Source organism: Fukomys damarensis, unplaced genomic scaffold (assembly GCF_012274545.1).
Source record: "Fukomys damarensis isolate Sample0158 unplaced genomic scaffold, DMR_v1.0_HiC HiC_scaffold_33, whole genome shotgun sequence".
Taxonomy (NCBI): domain Eukaryota; kingdom Metazoa; phylum Chordata; class Mammalia; order Rodentia; family Bathyergidae; genus Fukomys; species Fukomys damarensis.
The window spans coordinates 4,902,521-4,924,007 of NW_022900945.1; the positions used below are offsets into that span (position 1 = coordinate 4,902,521).

Sequence of the window (21,487 nt, forward strand, 5' to 3'; positions counted from 1 at the left end):
CCCCGCCAGGTCCAGGAGCGCCGAGGCTGGGAGACCCCGGGGCCAGCGCTGCCTACTCCTGGGCCTCCTTGCGGGTCAGCTTGTAGATCTCGGTGGGTCCGTCTGCGTGGGTGACGGTGGTGGTCAGCTGCAGCTCCTCGCCACTGTGCACGCCCAGGTCACCTGCAACAGGGGCAGAGTTAGCCGTGTTCACGGGGAGAAGGGGGGGCGGTCCTGGTGTGTACTGGGTCCCCAGCCCCACTCGGACCATTGGTTTGCAGTTGGCAGGGATTAACATCCTTCTTGGCTCCCAGAGAAGCTGAGTGACTATGTGTTAGCTCTCAGCTGAGGTCGTGTGGTGGTGATTAACACTTCACAAGTGCTCACTTTGTGCCTGAACTTTCTAAATGCTTTAGCCATGATCTTATGTAATAATTCTTGCCAGAGCCCTCTAGGGCACAGATACTGATATCCCAGCAGCTGTACAGAGGAAGAAAGAAACTGGGAGGTAAAAAAGGTGTATGCAGCCGCCTAATAAAGCAAGCAATTAGGCCGAGGCAGGAGTCTCCTGGGTCCTTGCAGTAGGCTGAGTCAGTACAACTCACCTCCCGACTGACAGGAGGGTTGGGCACATTCACATTCATGTTTGCTGAGGGCAGTTTGCAATGCAGCTCTGTTGGGTCCAGGATGGAAAGGCAAAGAGGACCTGCCTGAATCGACCAAGACCCTGCAACAGCTCCCACCTTGAGGAACAACTGGGACCTTTCTTCTTCAGTAAAAAAAAAAAAAAAAAAAAAAAAATCAAAAATGCACTGGGTGCTTTCTCCTGCTCTTAGGATCGGGTACACAGTGTGTCCTGAACTCACCATCAGTGGGCAGGCTGGCGCTCTGTGAACAGGGGCTGAAGTGGCCTTTCCTCTTAGCAGGAAACAACAAGCTCCTGTAGCCCCCACCCTTTCCCTCAGCCAATTATGAGAGTGTAAATTTGCCAGGAGAATGAACCATTACCCAGAGCCGTCCCCGAGGTGTGGCAGTGCCCGGGGAGTGGACAGCTGTACACGGACACCGGGGAATATGGTAAAGCTCGCATCTCTGGTTTTTATCTTGTGCAGGTAACTGCATTTCCTGGGGCTGACAGTTTTCCTAGTTCAACGTATAGAACAGAAATAGATAGCTAGATCAAGATGGGTCACAGGCAGACAGGTAACAGACCCACAGGCAGACGCACAGACAGATGCAGCTTTCAGCTGGGGATCTCTTAGGGCTGCTACCTGGCATCAAGATCCCACATGCTCCAGCCCACACTCAGCCCGCTTGGCTGGCTCAGGGCTGCACAGCAGGATCTGTCCTGTCAGAAGCCTCGGCCCGCGGCGTTCAGGCTGGGGCAAGAAAGCACCAAAGAGGTGACAGTGAGCCCAGCCAGCCTCACCTGCTAGGTGAGCTAAGCAAGGAGGCCAGCAGAACGGGGCCTCTCTGCAGGACCTATGGTGGCCTGCTGGGGTCAAGCCAAACCACTGAGGTCACTGACTTGGCAGCTTCTTCCCAGAAAGGTAAGGGAAACCCTGCAGGCCTCCTTCTTAGGCTGGCGAGGAAGCCAGGCCTGGATTTGCATATCCGGGCAGCCCTTCAAAGCGGCTCCTGATCTGCATTCTGTGTGGGGGTCCTCAGAATTTCAAAGGTGCCCTGACCACCCATGGAAGTGTTTACCTAAGGAAATCTTACCAAGCCTTCCTACAGGTGGACCCTGGCATAGCTTTTGTTTTTATGGGCCTCAGGCTTGCCAGGAAAGCACTGTGCTGCTGAGCTCCATCCCTGTCCACCCTGGAATAGTTTTAAGCCTGAAATGTAACTCCAACCTGCAGATCCTAGAAAACGTGTGATCCAGCAGATCACGTGGAGAAACAGCCAAAATTGCTTTAAAAAAAAATACAAAAGATGTCTGCATTTCAGTGTCTGTATTACAGCACTGCACAGATACTAACCCACTAATCCTCGTATCCATCTTCTGACTCAGGCGCTGCTGCGTCTGCTGGTGATGAGGAACTTGCTCAAGGCCAGGCCTGAGATCATTCGTGACGTGAGATTCAGACCAGGGCCCTGGGACCCCAGGCTCCGAGCTCACTGCCTGCTCTGGGTCAGTTTTCAAGTTTCCTGCAGCTGGCAAAGGAGGAAGTCCCCAGGCAAGGAGCTGCAGGTGGGAATACACACGCGTAACAAGCTGGACGGCTTAGCCTGTCCACTCTGCTCTCAAAGTTCAGCATCAGCGCCCGGAAGGAGCGGGGAGCTGTGACGCCAGTGCCTCTGCTGGTTTCCTCCTAAGAAGGGCGGACATGAGGCCGAATTCACTTCTTTCATGTGCCACATGAGGACCCGGGTCAGTGGGACCCTAGGTAGCAAGATCCAGGGATCCTGTGTAGCTTTACCGTCTCCTGAGGGGCGATCGTTCTCTAGGGAAAGGGGCACAGCAGGGACAGCAGCCGTCCCAGGACTCAACCTCTGCCAAGGCCTGGCTCCGGACGCTCTGGCTCTTCCCTGCTCACGCCGGAGCCATCCCAGAAGGGTTCAGCTGGATTCGGTGTGGCCCTCGGGTGAGGACCCTTGCTGCCCAGGGCGACAGCTGCCACCCGGGCTCCTGGACACGAGGCTGGGTTCTCACTTCCCGATGCCATCTGCAAGGGCACGGCCAGGGTGCCTGTCCATGGGGTCAGGGGACCAAGAAGGCCACAGCCCTGGGGGCCACGGGTTGTATCCGGCGGCACTTTAGTGACAACCACCTGTGCGCCTGTGGCTGGCTCAGTGGGACGAAGGGAAACTGCTGTGCCCGCTCCGAGGAGATTGAGAGCCCAGGAGAAGAGAGTCCTCTCACAGGGACAAGGGCACCCGACTCCCTCCTCACAAGCACCTGGTTACTGTGGAGGAGAAGCCAGAGAACCCACACCTGCTTCTGAAAGCCTCCCACAGCCTGTGCGGGGAGCTGGGATTCCAAGCCATCCGGGTCTCCTCCGAACCCACATCCTTCCCAGAACGCGCATGGAGCCATCTTGGGTCCACACGAGCCTCTCCCACCCACCACCAAAGCCAGGCTCAAATGACAGCTCTGTCGCGAAGTCCCTGGTTTATAGCAGGAGAGAAACAAGGCACGTCTGGTAGCTGTACAGCTAAGGATTTTCAAGCCAAGGACTGTTACTTAGTTTCATGCGTGCCCATGTGTTGAGTCTTAATATAATTACCGTATTAGAGGCCAGGGACTTTGCCGGGTGATCCCTCTGCCTGCCTCGCAAGCATAAGGTCCAGCATTCCATCCCGGTACCAAAAAAACAGTGGATATTTTCTCAACTTTGTTTTCTTTTTTAAGAAAGTAAATGCATGGCATAGTACCCAGTATGTAGTAAGTGCTCATTAAAACTCCCACCCAGCTTTGCCTGGTACAGGGCGCCTCGCTTTGGAGCCCCACACGTCTGCGGCACATTACACTGCGCCAGCCGCTGCCGACACCGACTGTGAGAGAAATGAAGCCACATGGGCAGCGCCAGGAGCAGGGCAGGGGCCATGTCTGGGCCTGTGCGGCACAGGCCCTTGCTGTGGAGGCTTCCAGCCTGCAGTGAGCTGCGTGTGAAGTGAGGAACCCAGGTGCGGGGCTCTGGATACGTGTGTTTATATTTTATGTGCCTGTAAATACGGAAACTGGTTTGTAGCAGTCTGTCTTTCTGGACTGGGGACTGAACTTAGGGCCTTGGATCTGGGCTGGGATTCCCATTCCCAGTCCTTTTTTAAATTAGTTTTTATTTTGAGACAGGGTCTCGCTAAGTCACTGAGCTGCCTGGGCAGGGCTCCGGAGTCCTCTCTCCGGGGTGTCTGTCTTTAGCTGCGCTGTCCTGGCTGCGTCCATGTCCTGAACAGCTCTCCCATTCCATGGCTCTGGCAGCTCCAAGGAGCTGCCTGGCCGGGCGTGGTGTGGTGTGGCGCCCCGTGAGGCTGAGGCAGGAGGACCGCGAGTTTGAGCCCTGCCTGGGTCATTGAGGGACTTTCGGAGACTCTCTTAAAGGCCATTTTTAAGAAAGGGTTGGGATGTAGCTCAGTTTGAATCTCTCTCACACATGCACAGGACAGCGCTGTCCTTAAGGAGTGACCAGCAGGAGAGCTCGGTCAGGCTCGGCAGCCCACTGAATACGATCACCCAGTGCAAAGTGGAGCCCTGGGCTGCTCCGTTGGACAATGGCTTTAAAAGGCCGCCCTCTGGAAATTGGGCTCCGGGGACAGATGATTCCGTGGCCCGAGGAGATGCCGCTACCCCAGTCTCTTTTAAGTGACACAGTGCACAGTGGGCGCCTTTCCCCTGCTCATCACCCACCGGACTCAGACTTGACGGCTAACGCCCACCACGTTCATGGAAACCACCACGCTGGATTCCAACTGTGGAGCTCAGGAGAGGGCCCAAGAGCGGAGCGGCTTGCCTGGTCCGGAAGGGTGGGTGGGATTTTATCAGCCTTAACCAAGGCACAGAGAGGCACACATGCACCCCACACACTGCAGAGTCCTTCCCGGAAGGTGCCAATCCTCTCACTTGGGAAACAGCTCGTGTTTGGGGGTGAGGTGGGCGGGCACAGGTCAGGAGGGTCAGGGCTGCAGCCAGGCAGGGGGCATTGCAGAAGGGCCCCGCGCTCTGGCTTGCCCAGGAACTCATGCCTCCCCTCCTTAGTTCTCTGAGGCCTCTGAAGCACCCACATGTCAGGATTCTGAGATATTGGAGCAGCAACAGGAAGGCACAAGAAGGTTCTGGAACCTGGGAAGAGGGCTGCGAGAGTAGCCCATAGGAGAGCACTTGCTTAGGAAGTTTTATCCCCAGCACCCCCCCAAAACAAAACAAAACAAAACAAAAAAAACCCAAAGCAACCCTTGAAGGAAAATGAGCAGGAGAAAATGAAACCCACTCCACCTCCACACTCAGGGCTTGGGCTCTTGTTGGTGTCACAGGATCTTACCTCCCCAGTGGGAAGACTAAACGTGGCAAATACCGTGTGTGTGTGTGTGTGTGTATGTATGTGTATGTATATATATATATATATACATATATATATATATTTTTTTTAGTTCAAAGCTTTGATAAAGCAGCATGCAAAAGCAATATGAAAAGTAACGAGTACCAAACACGTGTGTAGGATCTGACATGTTTGGGTAATTAGGAAGGTTCTCTAGCATGCGCTGGCTTTGACCACGCAAGCTGAGGAAATGTGTGATTATTCACAGACCCTAAACTTTGTCGGAAAAAGCCAGGAATAGTGGTGCATCCCTGAAATTCCAGTTACTGAGGAGGAGGGTCACAAGTTCGAGGACAGCTTGACAACTTAGCGAGACCTTCTCTAAATTGGAAAAATAAAGGGCCAGGGTGTAAGCCATTGGTAGAGCTCCCGAGCTGAAACCCAAGTGGGGTGGGGGGTGGCAGTCAAAAATGTAACTCTCTTGCAGTTAGAAATGTTAAAAAGAAAACTAGCTTTGTAATAACACAAGGCTGATATTTTTAGTATGCTCCAATTCAAAATACTAGAAAACACTGAAAATTAATATCCTTGTGCCTCCTTTATCAAGTGGTTTGATCTGGACCTACCTTTCTGTTATTTTAAAATAAAGAGCGTCATTTCCATACTGTGGCAAAATTGTCCTACTCCTCCTAAATTTGGATCTGCTGCCAGAGTTTTATCCTTTGTACTTTTAATGTCTTGCAATTAACCAAATTAAGGCTCTGCTGTTTCAAGCAGATCAACATCAACCACTTCGTGGTGCTTTATGTGGGATGAAACCAGTTGCTTCTGGCAGCACAAGGCTTAGTTTCCTTTTCCCTGCAGTCACCGCGTTCTTCTAACACAGCAATAGCCTCCCAGTGCCCTAGCCCACTGCCAGCCAAAGCGCTGGGTTTTGGATACGTCTTCATCATAGAAGTAAACGTTCCGTCTCAGTCATTGGTGGCTTTCAGTTTCTGGTGCAAAACTGGTGAAATTTCTGGTGAAATATCTTCTTTGGATTTATCAGTTTTTTTTTTTTTTTTTTTTTAATATGGCGCGTAGGGGTAGGCTTAACGACTATGAGTCCACTTATTTAAATACGGGAAGGCTAAAAATTGCATTTCATGGGCAATTTTGTTCAAAATGTTCAGGGAAGCAAATTTGCTCCTTTTTGTGCTAAAACTGGGACATATTTTAAAATAGCATAAAACATCCTAGGTGTATTTTAGAGATTAAAATCACGAGGACGTCAAGAGCTGCCTGGCTCGTGTGGGTGTCGAGCCTCAAGTCCCCAGGGCCCCGCGTGCCCAGCCACGGTCTCCCAGCGCGAGCCGGGAACACGTGGAGGGGTTTCCTGGGTGCATTCGGGGCTCTCGGGTCCCCCGGAGATGGAAACCGGCCGCCCACGCCCAGCCGCGGAGGCCCAGGCTCACCGTTGGACTGGTCCTCCCCGTAGTTCTTGTGGGACGGCGCGTACAGGAACATCAGCGCGAAGACGTACAGGTTCCACATGCCGTAGATGCCTGTGAAAAAGGCACTGTTCACCTGCACCGTGACGCCGCCCCACTTCCAGTGGCCTTCGGTCACCTGTGGGAAAAGAGCAGCGGCACTCAGGGGACTGGGCAGGAACGGGCGCCCCCAGCAGCAGGGCCCTCCGGGGGTGGGGGAGTCACGCACATCAGCTCCGCCCGTTATCAGGCAAACCTGTCAGAGGAGGGGCCAGGGCGGTTCTTGTCCCGGCTGCGCCTGGCATCTCTTCCTGCAAAGTGCAGCCGGTTGTTAACCCTAAATCTCAGAGATCGGCCCACAATCCCGCTCCCTTCTGTCGTCCTCTCCAGCGAGTGAGACCACCTCTTTCGCATGCCGTCGGGTCTCCACTGCCTAGGGCCCCGCGGGTGTGTAAAGAACACAGATTCATTCAGATTCACTGTGTAGTAAGATAAGCAAAACGGAAGACTCTGAACTTCAGGGTTCTTAAGTGTGAAATAAAAACTTGCAGGGTCACGGGCAATGAAGTTAAAATGTTTCCAGAAACTGCGTGGCCTGTGGTAAACGATAAATCTCAGTAATTTATAAAGCATCCCTCTAGGTAAGTCACTCACAAAGCTGATTGGGGAGCTTTTGTGTGCTTGTAATTCTGCAAGGCATGGCCTGGAGCTGCTTTGTCTGTGTTCATGACCTGATAACTTTCAGGGGCTGCCTAAGACACAGGGTACACTAAAACTGGAGCCGGAGCCCTGGAGCTGAGTGACTGGTAATTCCTACTGGCTCAGAGGCCATGGGAATAATTCAGACCTCTGCTGCTTGGTACGGACTTTGCAGTGGGAAGGAAAGAAAGTACTGGATAAACGGCTCTGTGCCAGCTTCAGGAGGTTGGTCACACCAGCCTGCTCCTGGGGCCACTTCTATGCAGTAAGGTGGAGGTCGCATCAACAGGCTCACGCTAAGTTTGGGCCTAGAATGTCCCCCAAAGGCTGCTGTGCCCCGAGGCAGGGCTGTGGGAAGGTGACAGATGGATCACGGGGTGTCGATTCATCTGTGGGTCAGCCCGTAGCTGTGTGCTATTAGGAAGAGAGTCTGGCCGGAGGCGGTGCCAGTGCAGGGTGGGCTTGCTCTGGGGGATACACCTCCCTCCCCGACTCCTCTCTTCCTGCCCACCATGACGTAAGCAGCTTTCCTTCTCAGGACCTTCCACCACGGCCCAGAGCCAGCCACTCAGGACAAAAACCGCGAGCTAGAGTGTGTCCCTCTGCCTTTAAGTTGTGGGTGTTGGGTGTCTGAAAGTGGCTAAGACAAAGTCAGCCCCTGGGCCGCAGGCCAGCTGGGAGTAGGGTCAGTGTTTCCATCTGTGGAGGCAGAGAGCCCATGACCCCACTGTGGGGCGACCAGTTTGAGTTTGGCTTGGGAGATAGGTAACTGTTCATTTTGTGTGACTCACGAGAAAAAAAACAGCACTATGAACTCTTATTTTGGCAAATAATCTACTTTATATGAAATATCCAGAAGTGTTTTATAACACCACTGACAGCCCAGGCATCGGCATCCGAGCTACTTATGGCTTCCTCACAGGTCTCCAAATGTCACTCTTCTTGCCCTGAAGCACAGAATAGCCTAGCTTTGTATAAACTGTTGTGCTCGGGGCGTTTCCCGATGATTTTTGATGCATACGGTGGAGGGGAACGAAGATTTAAGGTAGTGCCTGGAATATGGGTGCTGTGCTGAGGCGGGTGAAGGAGAGGAGCCCGGCTGACCGAGCTGCAAGCGTGACAGGATGTGGTGTCTCCGTGGGGCCACACTGCCACCCCTGGGCGCACAGCGGGAGGCTCAGTGTGGATTGCTGTGCCCGCCCCAGGTCAGGAAACACCAGCCTGAGGGTCTGGTACCCGATGGTGTCTGCAGGGACCCCAGCACAAGCACAGGGAGAGAGGGAAGAGGGTACAGAAACATCGGGCGGAGAAGTGAAAAGAACATACTGCCACCCACGGCAGATCACAGTCATTGTACCTGAGATGGGGTGACAGTGTTCATTCACCCAAATGCCACCTTCATTGCGCTCCCTGACTCACAAAGCAGCAGTTGACACAGCTGTTACCACAAAGCTAAGATTCTCTGTGCCAACCGCAAGGATGACCATAGTTAGCATTTACTCAGTGTGCATGCTGTGCCAGCCACTGGGCTGAGCATTTTCCGGGAACAGTGTTATTTATGTAGGTGTCGCCTCCCTTCCCCTGGAGGTACACGGAGGTACGGTGTCCTGCCAAGACTGCGCCGTCAGGGGACCCGATTGTGTCCCTCTGTTCTCTCACGATGCCCGAGCAGGCCATAGAGCAGGCCTTGTGGGCCCCAAATCTGCCTGATGTCAGGAAGAGCGGGGTCCGTCTTCCCCCCTGAACTTTCAGAGAAAAAAATCAGGTAGCACCATCCAAAAAAAAAAAAATCATTCTCTGTAAAAGTCTTAATTCTTAAAGCCCCTATGTTTCCTCATTTTACATTTCAACAATGTACTTTCGTGTGAAACCATCCAATTATAGCCCCGAAGCCAGTGGAGGTCAATTCCCTTCACACCCAGTAGTCTTGACAACCAGCATTCCACCGAAGGCAGAGCCCAGACAGGCTGGCTGCTTGAGGGAGCCCCGCTGCTGTAAGTCACAGAATAAAGTGGTTGCACACACACAAAAGGGCTGGAATGGGCTGGCGGGGGGGCTGCTGCTCGTGGCTTGACCTGAATGCCAGGCACCTGGGGTCCCCCTGTCCCCGACACAGCACTTCTGTTCCCTGCGGACACCTCCTCAAGAAGGAGCACCTCTTTCTCTGGAAGGGGAAGGAGTGAAGGACCAGTGCACCCCTTGGTTGCTATGACCCAGGCCGTCAGAATGGCAGGCACTGAAAGCCTGCACCTCTGTCCCCAGCCACAAAGCCCCAAGGTCCCCGCATTCCGCGGCTTCCCTGGGCCTTCCATTCCTGGTCTCGAAGCCCTGCCTCCTGCGCGATCGCCCACCCCTGCATTATATTTCATGGGGCTCAAATGCAGCTCTCCCAGCCAGCCGAGTATAATAGGAGCTTTAAAACATTCCTTTTACCTAAGGCTGGGATCCATTTCAAAAAAGTTACCCAATAGGTTTCCTTTCAGGTGAGCTCATGGCTCTGACATTCCAAAATGATATTAAAAGATAAATCCTCCACTGACTATATTAATACAGGATGGGGACACTGAAAGTTACACTGGAAAATGTCTTAGATGTCTATAAATAAACCTTAAAAACCCCAGCAGGAGGAATGTGAGGAGCTAATGGAAAATCCACTCCAGGCCAACGCTCGCAGAGGATGCAAAAAGCCAGCTGCAGGCCTGAGCCAGATGCCGGGGCATGGGGTGTTAATCTTTTTCTCTAAAGGAAAGCTGCAAGCGAGGCTCCTTGGCAGATGGCTTCCATTGCTTTCAAAAGCGTACAAGAGACACACAAGGTTAAACTCAGACAAGAGGCACCACCTTGAGGACGTGGGGTGGAGGGGCTCTGCAGACTCGGGCCGGGGACGAGGTGTCCAGGCTGGGCTGGCACAGCACTGGACCGCCTGGAGTGGAACTGTTGACCTGGAGACGCTTCAGCCTTAGGCAGAGCTGGCAGCAGTGACCCCAGGGCCAGGCTCCAGGCCTCCTAACTTGGGCTTCCCTTGGACGGAACTGGGGCGTCCCTGAACATTGATTGGAAAAAATTACTTTCATTTTCAGGGTCTTATCTGAAAGTTAGTGTTTCCCTCCATTTTGAATGTAGGCTACGAACGCCTGCCGTATGGGCCCTGTGATTTCCTTGTCAGAAGAAATCGAGATATTTTCACGTGAATTAGTTTTTGAAGATACACATTTGTGACATACTTGGAACATTTATAATGCATATAATTACATATGTTGTAATTGTAGGCATTTGTAAATTATACCTAAATGTAGATACGAGGTTGTCTTTGAAAAAGACATTTCTTTTGAAAGTATTTTATCGAGCAGCATTCCACGAAGAGACCCACAGCCCTTGCCAGGGGGTCGAGGGGGTCAGCAGGGAGCTCTTGGGCTGGAGGGAAACCTCCCCACAGAATGAAGCCAGTCTCACCCTACGGCTCTATGTGGCCCTGCACGACTCCCCGTGGCAGCCGAATACAGACGATGGGGCACCCGGAGGAGCCAGAAGGAGCAAGTTCCAGCCCTCAGCTTGGTCTTCTCTCAGCGGCACACGCAGTGGTCTTGCTGTTCACACAGTGGAGCTCTTTATGCCTGGGATGAGCCAGAGGCTGTGCCGGTCACTTTCCAGGACACTTCCTGTGACCCTCACAGCGACCTTCTATCACTTTCTTATTGCTTAATAAGAAAAGTTAAACCCCAGGACTCGTAAGCAGTCCACATACCTTCCCAGGCAGCCCGGACACAGCAGAAAGAGGAAATGTCTCCAACACCAGTGGATCTTACATTCGGGCAAATCGGACACAACGGTTCCTACCTTACTTCCTTCAAAGGACTTTTGTGAGGCTCAGAAGAATGACAGATGCAGATTATGATAGATTTCAGCAGTCCTATCCCTTTTCCAACGCACGTTACCAGTGCTTTTCAATTACTTTTATTATCCTGAGATTTTCAAGTACAGCTGACATTTTGAGTTTGGGAAGTCACCAATGCAAAGATAAGGCTGTATCAGTGGGGCTTTTTGAATCACACACCCGTTTAAGCGGCAATGCAATTACTCCAAAGAATGGCTGGTGGGCTGTAAAAGGATCAATGTTAATACCGGATAAGGATCCAATCAAATTAATTCTCACTTGTTAGTACAATGCTGCAGGGCTTGCTTGCAACATTTATTTTCTTCAGTAATGAAACATGTGCCCTTCAGGGCTGGGGATGTAGCTCAGTGGTGCTGCTGCCTGCCTCACAAGCCCATAGTCCTGAGTTCGAGCCCCATTACCAAGAAAAAAACAAAAGCCAACAAACAAGAACATGTGCGCTTCAGTCTGGTTGCAGGGTTTTAATTTATTTAGCTACTATTACCATCTAGGAGGCCGCACTGAAAGGACAGTCAGTCGTCCCTGTGGCTGGCACCGCCTCTCTGCACCTGCACATGTGAGGGGAGCCCGGGGGCTCTGCGTTCACCAGGGTCCCTTACCTGGCTAACGATGAAGAAGATGACAGTCATTGCGGCACAGGCCAGGGTGATCAGCATGAGAAACTTGAATCTGAAAATCAGCCCCTGTTCGGGAAGAGAGGAAGCATGATTAATAGTTCACTAAGCCTCTTCTCCATGTAGAAATCCAAGAAAAGCTAATTTGAAAGAGCTCTGTAAAACCAAATCCCTACAGAGATAGGAAGAATCCCACATCCTAATATTTCTCCCGCTGTGGGGAGCGTGGCCGGCTCTTTCCCGGGTTCTTATCTCTCATGAAGCAGTGCTAGCAGAGCCTGGGCAATTGTGTTCCTAACACACCGGGAGGCCGCTAATTTCCGCGCTAAGCTGGCTAGGGCTCTCTGCAAGGGTCCAGAGCTTCAAAATCCAAGGTTTCCCCAGCAGTAATAAAATTGTGCTCCAGTGAGCAAAAGGAACTACCTATGCTCGTCAACAGGAAGTGGACGGGCTTGAATTTTCTCACGTGTCACTAGCTCTGGGGACGGACAAACCCCAGAGAGTACCCGTAATTTCCCAGAGCAGGGTCTGGGGAGCCCCCGTCCGGGCCAAACCCTAGTGCTGCTGCAGTCCAGCCCTTCCTCTGTAAGCCCCTCCGTTCTGCCAGGGCTGGAGAACCTGCCGGCGCTTTCACAGCCCAGGGAAGCCCAGGAGGGAGCCGGTTATGCGCCTCCCAGAGGAGGCCGAGGCCCAGCCTGCCGTGTTGAGCCTCTCAGACGCGCACTGGAAAGGGAAGCCTTGCCAGGTCCCTGGCCGGAGCTGGGACAGCCAGGGCCCCCGGGTGCTCACCTCGTAGTGCAGCCGCCGCACCTTGCTCATGGCGGGCAGGCTGGACTGCTTCCCGCTGATGTTGCGGAACACCTGGAACACCATGAAGCACAGGAAGAGGAAGTAGAGGCACAGGCAGATCCCCGCCACGATGATGAAGGCCATCTGACAACGTGCGGTCAAGGAAGAGGCGCGCCGGCTGGGGACGCGGGCCCATTTGGTCTCCAGGTGTTCAGGGAATTTTGAGGGGGATAAAAATATGGAAACCTTCCCAAGGGCACGGATCCATCCAGAGGTCTTCGGACACAGCCGTTCCACAGAGTGGCCCAAATCGCTTCCCAGGCTGGGAAACCAAGGTGAGCATTTGGCACCCACTGGGCTGGCTGTGGCCTCTTCCGAGGACCAGGCCCAGATGCATGGAGTAAGGGGACCATGAGCAGGGCCCAGGACAGCCACTGCCAAGGACCAGCCTGGGGTTGCAGGCCTTCAGGTCAAACCAGGACGAAGTCCTGTGGTCAGTGCTGCCCACCGAAATCCCATCAAGTGGAAGCCGAAGGACAGGTCGCAAGGGTGGAGCTGGGCACAGGGACAGTACGCTACAAACCCGCTGAGAGGCGCCGAGGCCCACCTTAGGCGCCAGTCCGACAACCACCCAGACTTTGACAGCATTTCCGGCTCAGGAGGCGAGTGGCTCAACTCCAGCTCACCTGCGTGGTAACAAGCCTGGCCCAAACTGCTTATATTTTAAAAAACACTTTAACAAGGGTGGACACAGCATACATATGAGGTAAGATAAAAAGTCCGGTAAGTGTTTAAATTTTAAGAATGTATCAAGTAAAAGACACAGTGCCAGGAATCCCCTCACTTCAAACACATTTATCTCATTGTTCTTGACGATTTCTGCAGCAGCTCTGGAAATTCTTGTTTGTGGGTGTCTTTGCCTCGATGTCCTGAGTGGACTCAAAACATGTCTGTCTTGTGGTCGTCCTGACTTTGGGGAAGAGCTGAAGTCACACGGTGCCAGATCCGGGGAGTAAGGTGAATGAAAACACAGCGTCATGTTTTTCCAAGCCACTTTTCTGTTGAATGGCACTGGGCAGCCACATTCACCGTATTTTTGATCACTCGTCATAAGACTCAGCAAAGAGGGCTCCAGAGCTGCTGCAGAAAGTGGCCAGGACAATGGGGTGTGTTTGAATCGAGGAAGGAGGATCCTGAGGGGCATTCATGTGTCTTCCACTGTAATAAACTTTTTAATTAGACATTCAACACATTTTTTTGATCATACCTCATATTTCAGTAACTTGTATATTTAGTGACTTTCTTCTTTCTGTGATCAGCAGAAATGTGTTTTTTTTTTTTTTTTCTGCAAGTTGTGAAATTTCCCTTGCTTCCTAGACTTCCTTCCACATCAAAATGCAAGTGTGGAACCAATGTGACATTATAAATGCTCCCCTGTCGTGCAGCCAACATTTTCTGGAGGTGGCAGTGGGGTAGTGGTGGGAAAGGGTAGAAACCTGTCATCTTTAGGCTAAGGACACTGCTCATTTCATTTGTCACAACATTCTTGTGACACTAAGAAATCAACACAACCCTCAGGGCCAGCAAAGCATGCTGGGTAGCATCAGGCCAGATATGAGGGGTCCAGGAAGAATGCGAGCCCAGCCTTCCTCCCTGCTCCTGCTGTCATCCAGGAGATAAAATATTTAAATCCAGCATCCTTAAAGGGATAAGCCAGGACTGTCATTTCTGGTTCACGAAGGAGCCTGGGTCCTCCCCGGAACAAATCACCTCAGCCCTGACTCCCTGCCATCTCAGGGATGGAGAGGGGCTGAGCTCATTTGCAGGCACCAGGCACCAGGCCACCGCCCCGAGTGTCTCACTCTGGAGCCTCCAGAAGCAAAGCTCTCCCACTGCGGCCTGAGAGGCACCTTAGAGGCATCATTTAGACCAGCTGCGGGGAAAACCAGCATCTCTGCTCCTCCACCAGGCCACTCTGAGCCAGGCTTGAGCAGTGATTCTTGTCATCTTTGCCTTAATTATGCCGTCATCACTGGTCTCGGGATCAAAGCTCTGGCTGTGCACATATGGAAAATATTAGCCGAGCTCTGAAACATGATCTTGGGGCCCCAGCAGCTATGGGAACAAATAGAACCCCGAGTACATTACGAAGGATACAGCCAGCTCCGTCCCCACATCCGTAGTCCAGATACTGTAGAAGGGGTTGGTGAGTTGTACGCCTCTACAAAAACAGAAGCCAAAAGAAACGAGATGGAAAGGCAGGGTGTGATCACCGCGGCAAAGCAGGACTTTGCTTAGCTCTCCAGCAGCAGAGGAGGAGCTGCACTTAGACCACAAAACAGAGCTCAGACAGCAAGACTCCAAAGGGCTACGCGTGGGCTGGGGACGCACAAGGACGGGGGTCAAACCCTGGTGCTGGGGGAAAACAAAACCAACAAGGCCGCGGCTCTGACTGCATCCCAGTCCTGAGCTGAGGATGAGATTGCACCCAACGCTTCCACCCCAAAGGCTCCCAAGCCCTTCTTCTCAAATCCCCCTGTAGAAGAGACGGGAGGGGACGAGGTGGTCACCTTTCCGTGCCAAGTCCCACAGCGCCTGCTCACCTCTCACACATGTCAAATATGAAGAGGCAGAAGGAGCCCACAGCAATCGGGCCAACTTGCTTCCAGTACCCGGAGATGTGGTTCCGCTCATGCTGATCCTGCAGGAGGTGGAATGTGGAGAGGAGATCAGGCCAGGGGAGCAGGAGGGACATCTAGGGGCCAGCCTGTCCCACGGCACGTGGGACACTGGAGCCGGACTCCAGCCAGTGAGTGCAGTGCGAGCCAGGCAGAGGGCCTGTTCTTCACGAACCGGCTCCAGGGCAACAAGACGACACCGTGACAGAGCCCATCCTTAAGGGCTGGGATGGAAATCAAGGCCAAGGCACTACGAGGACACAAGGGTCAGCAGCAGCCGAGGCAAGAGAGCTTCTGTGGCCTCTAAGATAAAGCTTCAGGGTGAAATCTGCATGGGACTGACAGCCTTCGCTTGTGAAGGATCCCGTAGAGGACAAGACAGAGATATTAATCACAGCGGCTAAGTGTGCCCAGCGTAAGTGATCCCTTACGAGGGAGGAATGTAGGGTGAGCAAAACAAAAGACGAATCTCAGGGCTGGAGGATGCAGGCAGAGCGCTTGCTTAGCCTGCACCAGTCCCTGGGTTTGATGCCCAGCACCTCCCCAGACACAGCTGGGCCATGCCTGGTTCTGAGAGCTCAGTCCCGGACCCTCACAGTACAAGCCCCCTCGCGTGCAGTCTGGCAGGGGACAAAGCCCCATCTCCGAGAGGGGCAGTGGGCTGCAGCAGGCTGATCTTTATGATCAGGCCGTTGCGGACTTGAGAGAGTCCACTGCACCACGACAGCACGCACAGAGACAAGGACCGGGTTCAGGGACATCGAGCCACTGTGGGAAGGTGGCACCTTTCTTGGTTTTATACATGGTGCCCCACTCTCTCTTCAGTTAGGACCAGATGTCCGTGCAAGGTGAGTGGTGCAGGGGCCAGGGGGTCACTGGGTCACATGACAGACTGCCGGCTGCAGGGAGTGAGGCCACCAGCATTCCCTACAGCTAAGGGACAAGGCAGGCTGAGCAGACTAGGGACAAGGGGCAGGCCGAGCAAGCTGAGCCGAAGGACAAGAAACAGAGCAGTAACTAGGACTTGTGTTTCGTTTTCTCCCCGGTTGCTCAGTTTCTCTCTGAGTTCTCACAAAAACCCTTCCCACAAGGCCTGCAGGTGACACCGTCGAGACCAGGAGCCTCGGGTTACCTCCCCTGTCGTAGGCCACTCCACCACCTGCAGGGCAAGCTGGAACCAGAGGGTTTGGCTGCTCCACGCCCTCCCATCACCCCAGCTTGTTCTGCCTCGCCACGGTCACAGCGAGGCGGTGACAGGGACACGCGGCCAGGGTCCCCACGTCCTGTGCTTCTGGGGCAGCTCACCATCATGTGCTCGCCGCAGAAGATGATCCAGAAGGACAGCAGCATGGCGTAGAAGACGCCCTGTCGGATGTCCCCGAACAGCAGCACCCAGGTCCAGTCGAAGCCGATGGAGAACCACTCCACGGGGATGTTGATGAAGGTCATGGAGATCCCCAGGGCGAAGATGACCCTGCGGAAGGGAAGGCCCCGGAGAGCCGGTCATGCCATGCTTTACCTGGGCACCTCCGACAATGTTCCCGCCCCCGCCCTTGAAATTCTTAGACAGACCTGGGACTTGTCCTCCCCTCTGCACAGACATCATGAACCTGGGCGTTAAGAGCACGTTCTTATCGTGATGGACTTAGTCACTGTGTGCTGCTCAGGCCCGTGTGTCTCAGTAATAAACAGCGCCGAACACTTCGGAAATACAAACTCTCTTGCTGTTTGTTGAAGGTTTAGTTTGATTTTCGTGGTCACACTGTCAACTGCCGCTTCTCTGTGGAAGCACCACGCTTACATCACTGATTCCTTCCCATGTTTTCATGCCCACGATATATGGTCCATGGGCTTACAAAGCACAGACCCAGTGCCAGGAATGGGGCAAGGAGATGGACACCCAGTGGACAGCTCTGCCGCATGGAGATGCATTCAGTGGGGGAGACAAAGGCCACGGAATAGACCACGAAAAGTGACCTCTCCACAGTGCAGCACACAGAGGCTGTGCCAGGTCTGGCCTCCCAGGAGGGACAGAGACTGAGCTCCTAGTGACCGAAGTGCGCAGGGCCTGGATAGAGCCGCAGACCCTCAGGAGAGCTTGCAGGATTTGAGGATCTACACCTAGCCCAGCTCAGGAAATAACAGGACAGCAGCCCCGAGAAATGGAGACTAATCTGAATTTATCTTGAGGAGACTGGGAATCCAATAAGTTTAAAAATGGAGTTCCATGACTGAACTGTGCATTCAACACACGTTCATTAAACTCCTTTGTCTGGTGTCTGTTCTAGGCATGGAGGATACAATCGTGAGCTAAATAAGCAAAGAAGCTAGCCTGCAGGTGAGGAGAGAGAGGAGCACGCGTTCTGAAGAGCAGTGAAGTTGGGTCAGCGATGGAGAGTGACCGGGGTGAGATTTTATAGAAGGCGGAAAGGAAAACGTCTCTAGGATGAGAAACATCAGGTACCTGGAAAGGACCAGCAAATAAATGCAAAGGCCCTGGGGGAGCCCACGCCAGGCACCAAGGCAGCTGGAGAGAAGAGGAGGTAAGATGAGAGGTGGCAAAAGGCCAGAGCCTTAGGGGCTTTGCAGACCAGGGAGAAGATGAGAAGCAGAAGGGTGACGATCTGATGAACGCCCAGGAGGAAGCAGTGAGGCGGCCCGGGACCAGGAAGAAAGCGGTGGGGTGGGAAGGAGCGCAGAGGCTGCTGTTTCCAGTGAGCCAGGAGAGGTGGCGGTGGTTGGTGAGGTTAAGGCGGCAGCCATAGAGGCGGTGAGGTTGCCCAGTGGATTAGATGAGCGGAGAGCGAGGGAGAGAGAGCCGATGGGGTGACTCCCACCTTTCAAGCCTGAGCAACGGAAAGGATGGGGTTGCCATTTGCTAAAATGGGAAAAATGGAAACAGGTTTGAAAGAAGAGAAAAACCAAGCGCTTTTCTTTGCACCCATGAAACAGCTGGACTGTGTGGGTGTGAAGCTGGGAGAGGCTGAGGCTGAAGGTGGAGGTTAGGCATCACCAGAGGCAGAGGGTTTCGAAGCCCACGGACCCAGGTGGGCTTGCTGGGGAGCAAACGCAGCTGATGGGGAAGGGGCGCCCTGTGGAGCCATGGCTTAAGGTGCGGAGGTTGGAAAGATGAGAGGGAAGCGTCGTGCAGAGCAGCGGTGGTCAGGAGAGGAGGGACGGGCTGTGGGAAGGATGTGGTCCAGGAGAGAGGCCCTGCGCGGGGCCTGCAGAGGCCACTGAAGACGCGGTGAGGAGCCCTTCCTGTGGGGCAGCGGGGAGGAATCCAGGCTGCCATAGGCTCAGGAGAGAAGGCAAGTGCCCGAGATGCGGAGCGTTCTTGCTGCAAGAAGGGGAGGAAAAGGGTGCAGCGGAAGGGAGGAAGTGGAAAAGCAGAGTCTGGTCCAGGAACGGGAGATGGTGGGGCACGTTCATGTTTCAGTGGAAGCGACTGGGCGGAAGGGAAGGAAAGCAGCTGTGGCAGAGGGAGCGTGGTCCTTCTCTGGGTGACGGAGAGGCTCAGTGGGAGAGGGCTGTTCATCCATGCAGAGAGAGAAGCCTCTGCTGGGTCGGAGGGCGGACATGGGGAGCGAAGACAGCAATGTCAGAGGCGCAGAACCCCGAGGGTGACTTCCAGCCACACCCCGACCCCGGTTCCACAGGGGCGCAGGGACTGGGCCCCAGCACGGGCAGGCGCCCAGCAGGCCCCGGGACCCCGTGTGCCCCGAGAGCGCTTGGAATGGGCTCTTACTTCTCCAGAAGCACGGGGGGCCGGGACAGCATGGTGATCCTGCGCCAGTACCACACCATGATGACGATGATGCTGGGCGTCAGGAAGGTCTTCATGGCGAACCACACCTTGGTGAAGCCTCCGTTTTGGTGGATTCCCTAGACGGGCACAACCAGCATTTGGGGGAGAACATATCTTTGCATGATTATTATTATTTACTGTGTAAGGCACGCGGGGCTGATGAGTGCAAAGCTGGGGGCCCAACTTTCAAGACCAAAAGTGTTGCTAAGCCTGGCGTGGGCCACGCTCAGATACCCTCTGACCTCTCCTCTAGCACTGCAGAAGTACATGTGAAAGAGCAGGGACTTGGGCCCCTTCAGGCTACGGGGACCATTAAGAACATGATCAAACAATTGTTTTAAAGTTTTCACTGTAACGTAGATATCCCAGATGTCCAATATGTTGAGACTGGCAAACGCCTTCAGGTCCATCTGGGCAGCTAGAGCTAGGCTAGGTGGTGCTGGAAAGTACAGTTACAGTGTTCACAACACGCCCTTACTTGAAGAAAACGCAAGGAATAAAGGTCAGTTCAGGATGATCTCCTTATATGACCTTTTCATAAGGGAGGAAATTGACCAAAAACTCAACAAGTTATTTCTCTAGATGGTAGGGGGCTGGACATTATGGGGAGGTTATTTTCCCCTTCTGGGCTTTACCGTACTTCCCAGTTTCCTACAACACATGCCTATTTCTTGTGTGACTGCTGTGGGGATTTAAAAAATGTTCTACTCCGTGTTTTCCCTTAATTAAACAAATATGATGGAAAGAACCTCAAACGCCCCTGTGTTCCCTTGCACACCTGTGCTTGTGGGGCGGGACATGTTGAAAGCGTTGGCTTTTGTCTTGAGCCGGGTCGAACTCCTATCATCGAGACCTTATGTCATGATGATGATCTTCAGCCCACTTGAAATGACGGCACTGTTTTCCGTCTCTGTCATCTCTTGCGCAAATTAATCCACTCTGATCTCGGCCGGTGGGGCAGTGGCACTGGCCCAGGTCGCGGCAGAGATAGGGGGTACACAGATGCCCGGCGTGGGGGACCCCTGTGCACCTGCCGGCGCCACGTCCTGCTGTCACAGCCTGTGGGGTCAGCGACGCTCACTTACCACCAGCCGAATGTCCTTGATCTCCCCAATCCCGACGTTGATTTTCTTCTTGTCGTTCACAGGCAGCCGGATGTTCAGCAGGTAATACTTATGTGCTACGGAGCCAATCTCCATGAAGGGGAGCACGTCGCACTCGTAGTAGCGGCCCTCATGTTCTGGCGTCTGGGGGCACAGCACAGGGTCTCAGAGATCTCGTCCGTCTCCTAGCGCTGCCCTCGGCCCTTGGATCCCTGGTACGGCCTCGCATCAGACCACCCTGGGCCCCTGGGGGCTTCTTATCCACACTGTGGCAGCAGGACCACAGAGGCTGAGGACAGCTGGCTCTGCACGTGCTCAGGAAGCACCCACTGGCATGCAGTGCACTCCCCGAGGATGACCAGGGATCATCATTACTAGCATTTTATTGGCGGTGGTGGTAGTGCTGGGAAGTTAAGCCTGGGCATCTGCACTGAGCCACGTCCCTAGCCCATTTTCATTTTTACTTTTGAGGGAGGATCTTTTACAAAATCACTAAACTGTCCAGGCAAGGCTTGAACTTTGCTGGATCCTCCTGCCTCAACCTTCCAGAGTACTGGGATTACAGGTGTGCACCACCAGGGGTGGCAGATGGTGGCTGATTATTTTCATGGTGAAGCTAAAGAAGTTGAAAGCATCTTCTTTGCATGGCTCCTACAGAAAAGCAGCAGCCCAGAGAGTCCTGGGATCTGGGGAAGACAGGAGGAAGGGAGCAGCGAGAAGGTGGAAGGGGGCTGAACCTGTAACTGGAGAAGTCGGGTCACCTCTCTGGAAAGCTCCTGGGCAGCACTGTGCGGGCAGGGGCCTGAGCACCGCCCAGTACAGTGGCAGGAGTTGTATAGCACAGGCCCGACTTGCTCTGGCCAACTCTGGTCTGCAGCCCTTGCTGGCCCCGGGGGGCAGGCACGTGACAGGGACAGAGAACACACAGCCTGGGCAGAGGGTGCTTGGTGGGGGCAGGCGGACACCTGGCTTGGCCGAGGGGCAGCGGCACCCAGCGGGCAGGACAGCCAAGCCTCCAGTCTGTCATAAGCACCAGTCCAGTAGGGCCGGAGATGAGAGGTAAGACAAAGGCTCCGTGGAAAGAATTCTGTTTCTGCCTCTTTTTCTTGGTACCGGGGATCGAACTTGGGACCTTGTGCTTGCAAGGCAGGTGGCAGAGCCACTGAGCTGAATCCCCGACTCTGCCTCTTTTTCAAATCCTGGGTGCAGCTTGAATCATTCTGTGGGCGGGGATTGAACTTGGGGCCTTGCAGTTGCGACACAGGCACCAGCACCACTGAAGTAAATCTCCAGCTTGAATCATTCTTTCTATATAGCTGTCTGTCTGTCTCTCCGTAAGGCCTTTTCACTGAGTTACAACCCCAGTCCTTTTTTATTTTGAGACAGGGTCTTACTAAGTTAGTTGCCCAGGCCAAGCTCAAACTTGTGATCCTCCTGTCTCAGCCTCCCTGAGTGGTGGTGTTACAGACAGGAG

General features: G+C 53.7%; 1 protein-coding gene and 1 long non-coding RNA gene across 5 annotated transcripts in view; one reads left to right on the forward strand and one right to left on the reverse strand.

Moving 5' to 3' along the window:
* LOC104848902 overlaps nt 1–18,827 on the forward strand; it is a 44,040-nt gene extending 25,213 nt beyond the window's left edge. Inside the window, exon 5 of one of the 2 annotated variants that reach the window (XR_776581.3) lies at nt 17,391–18,827. This is a non-coding gene — a long non-coding RNA (uncharacterized LOC104848902). Of the gene's footprint in view, nt 1–1,993; nt 2,145–17,390 lie in introns of those variants that run through there. The other variant, XR_776583.3, reaches the window with a different exon arrangement.
* Wls (Wnt ligand secretion mediator) overlaps nt 1–21,487 on the reverse strand; it is a 93,351-nt gene that overhangs the window by 687 nt on the left and 71,177 nt on the right. Inside the window, exons 4-12 of one of the 3 annotated variants that reach the window (XM_010605109.2) lie at nt 19,996–20,157; nt 18,851–18,987; nt 16,408–16,576; nt 15,028–15,125; nt 14,582–14,645; nt 12,425–12,568; nt 11,621–11,704; nt 6,413–6,566; nt 89–162 (exon numbers count right to left, since the gene is read on the reverse strand). In XM_010605109.2, the coding sequence (XP_010603411.1) occupies nt 89–162; nt 6,413–6,566; nt 11,621–11,704; nt 12,425–12,568; nt 14,582–14,645; nt 15,028–15,125; nt 16,408–16,576; nt 18,851–18,987; nt 19,996–20,157 (1,086 nt within the window). Of the gene's footprint in view, nt 1–6; nt 163–6,412; nt 6,567–11,620; nt 11,705–12,424; nt 12,569–14,581; nt 14,646–15,027; nt 15,126–16,407; nt 16,577–18,850; nt 18,988–19,995; nt 20,158–21,487 lie in introns of those variants that run through there. The other 2 variants (XM_010605108.2, XM_010605110.2) reach the window with 2 other exon arrangements.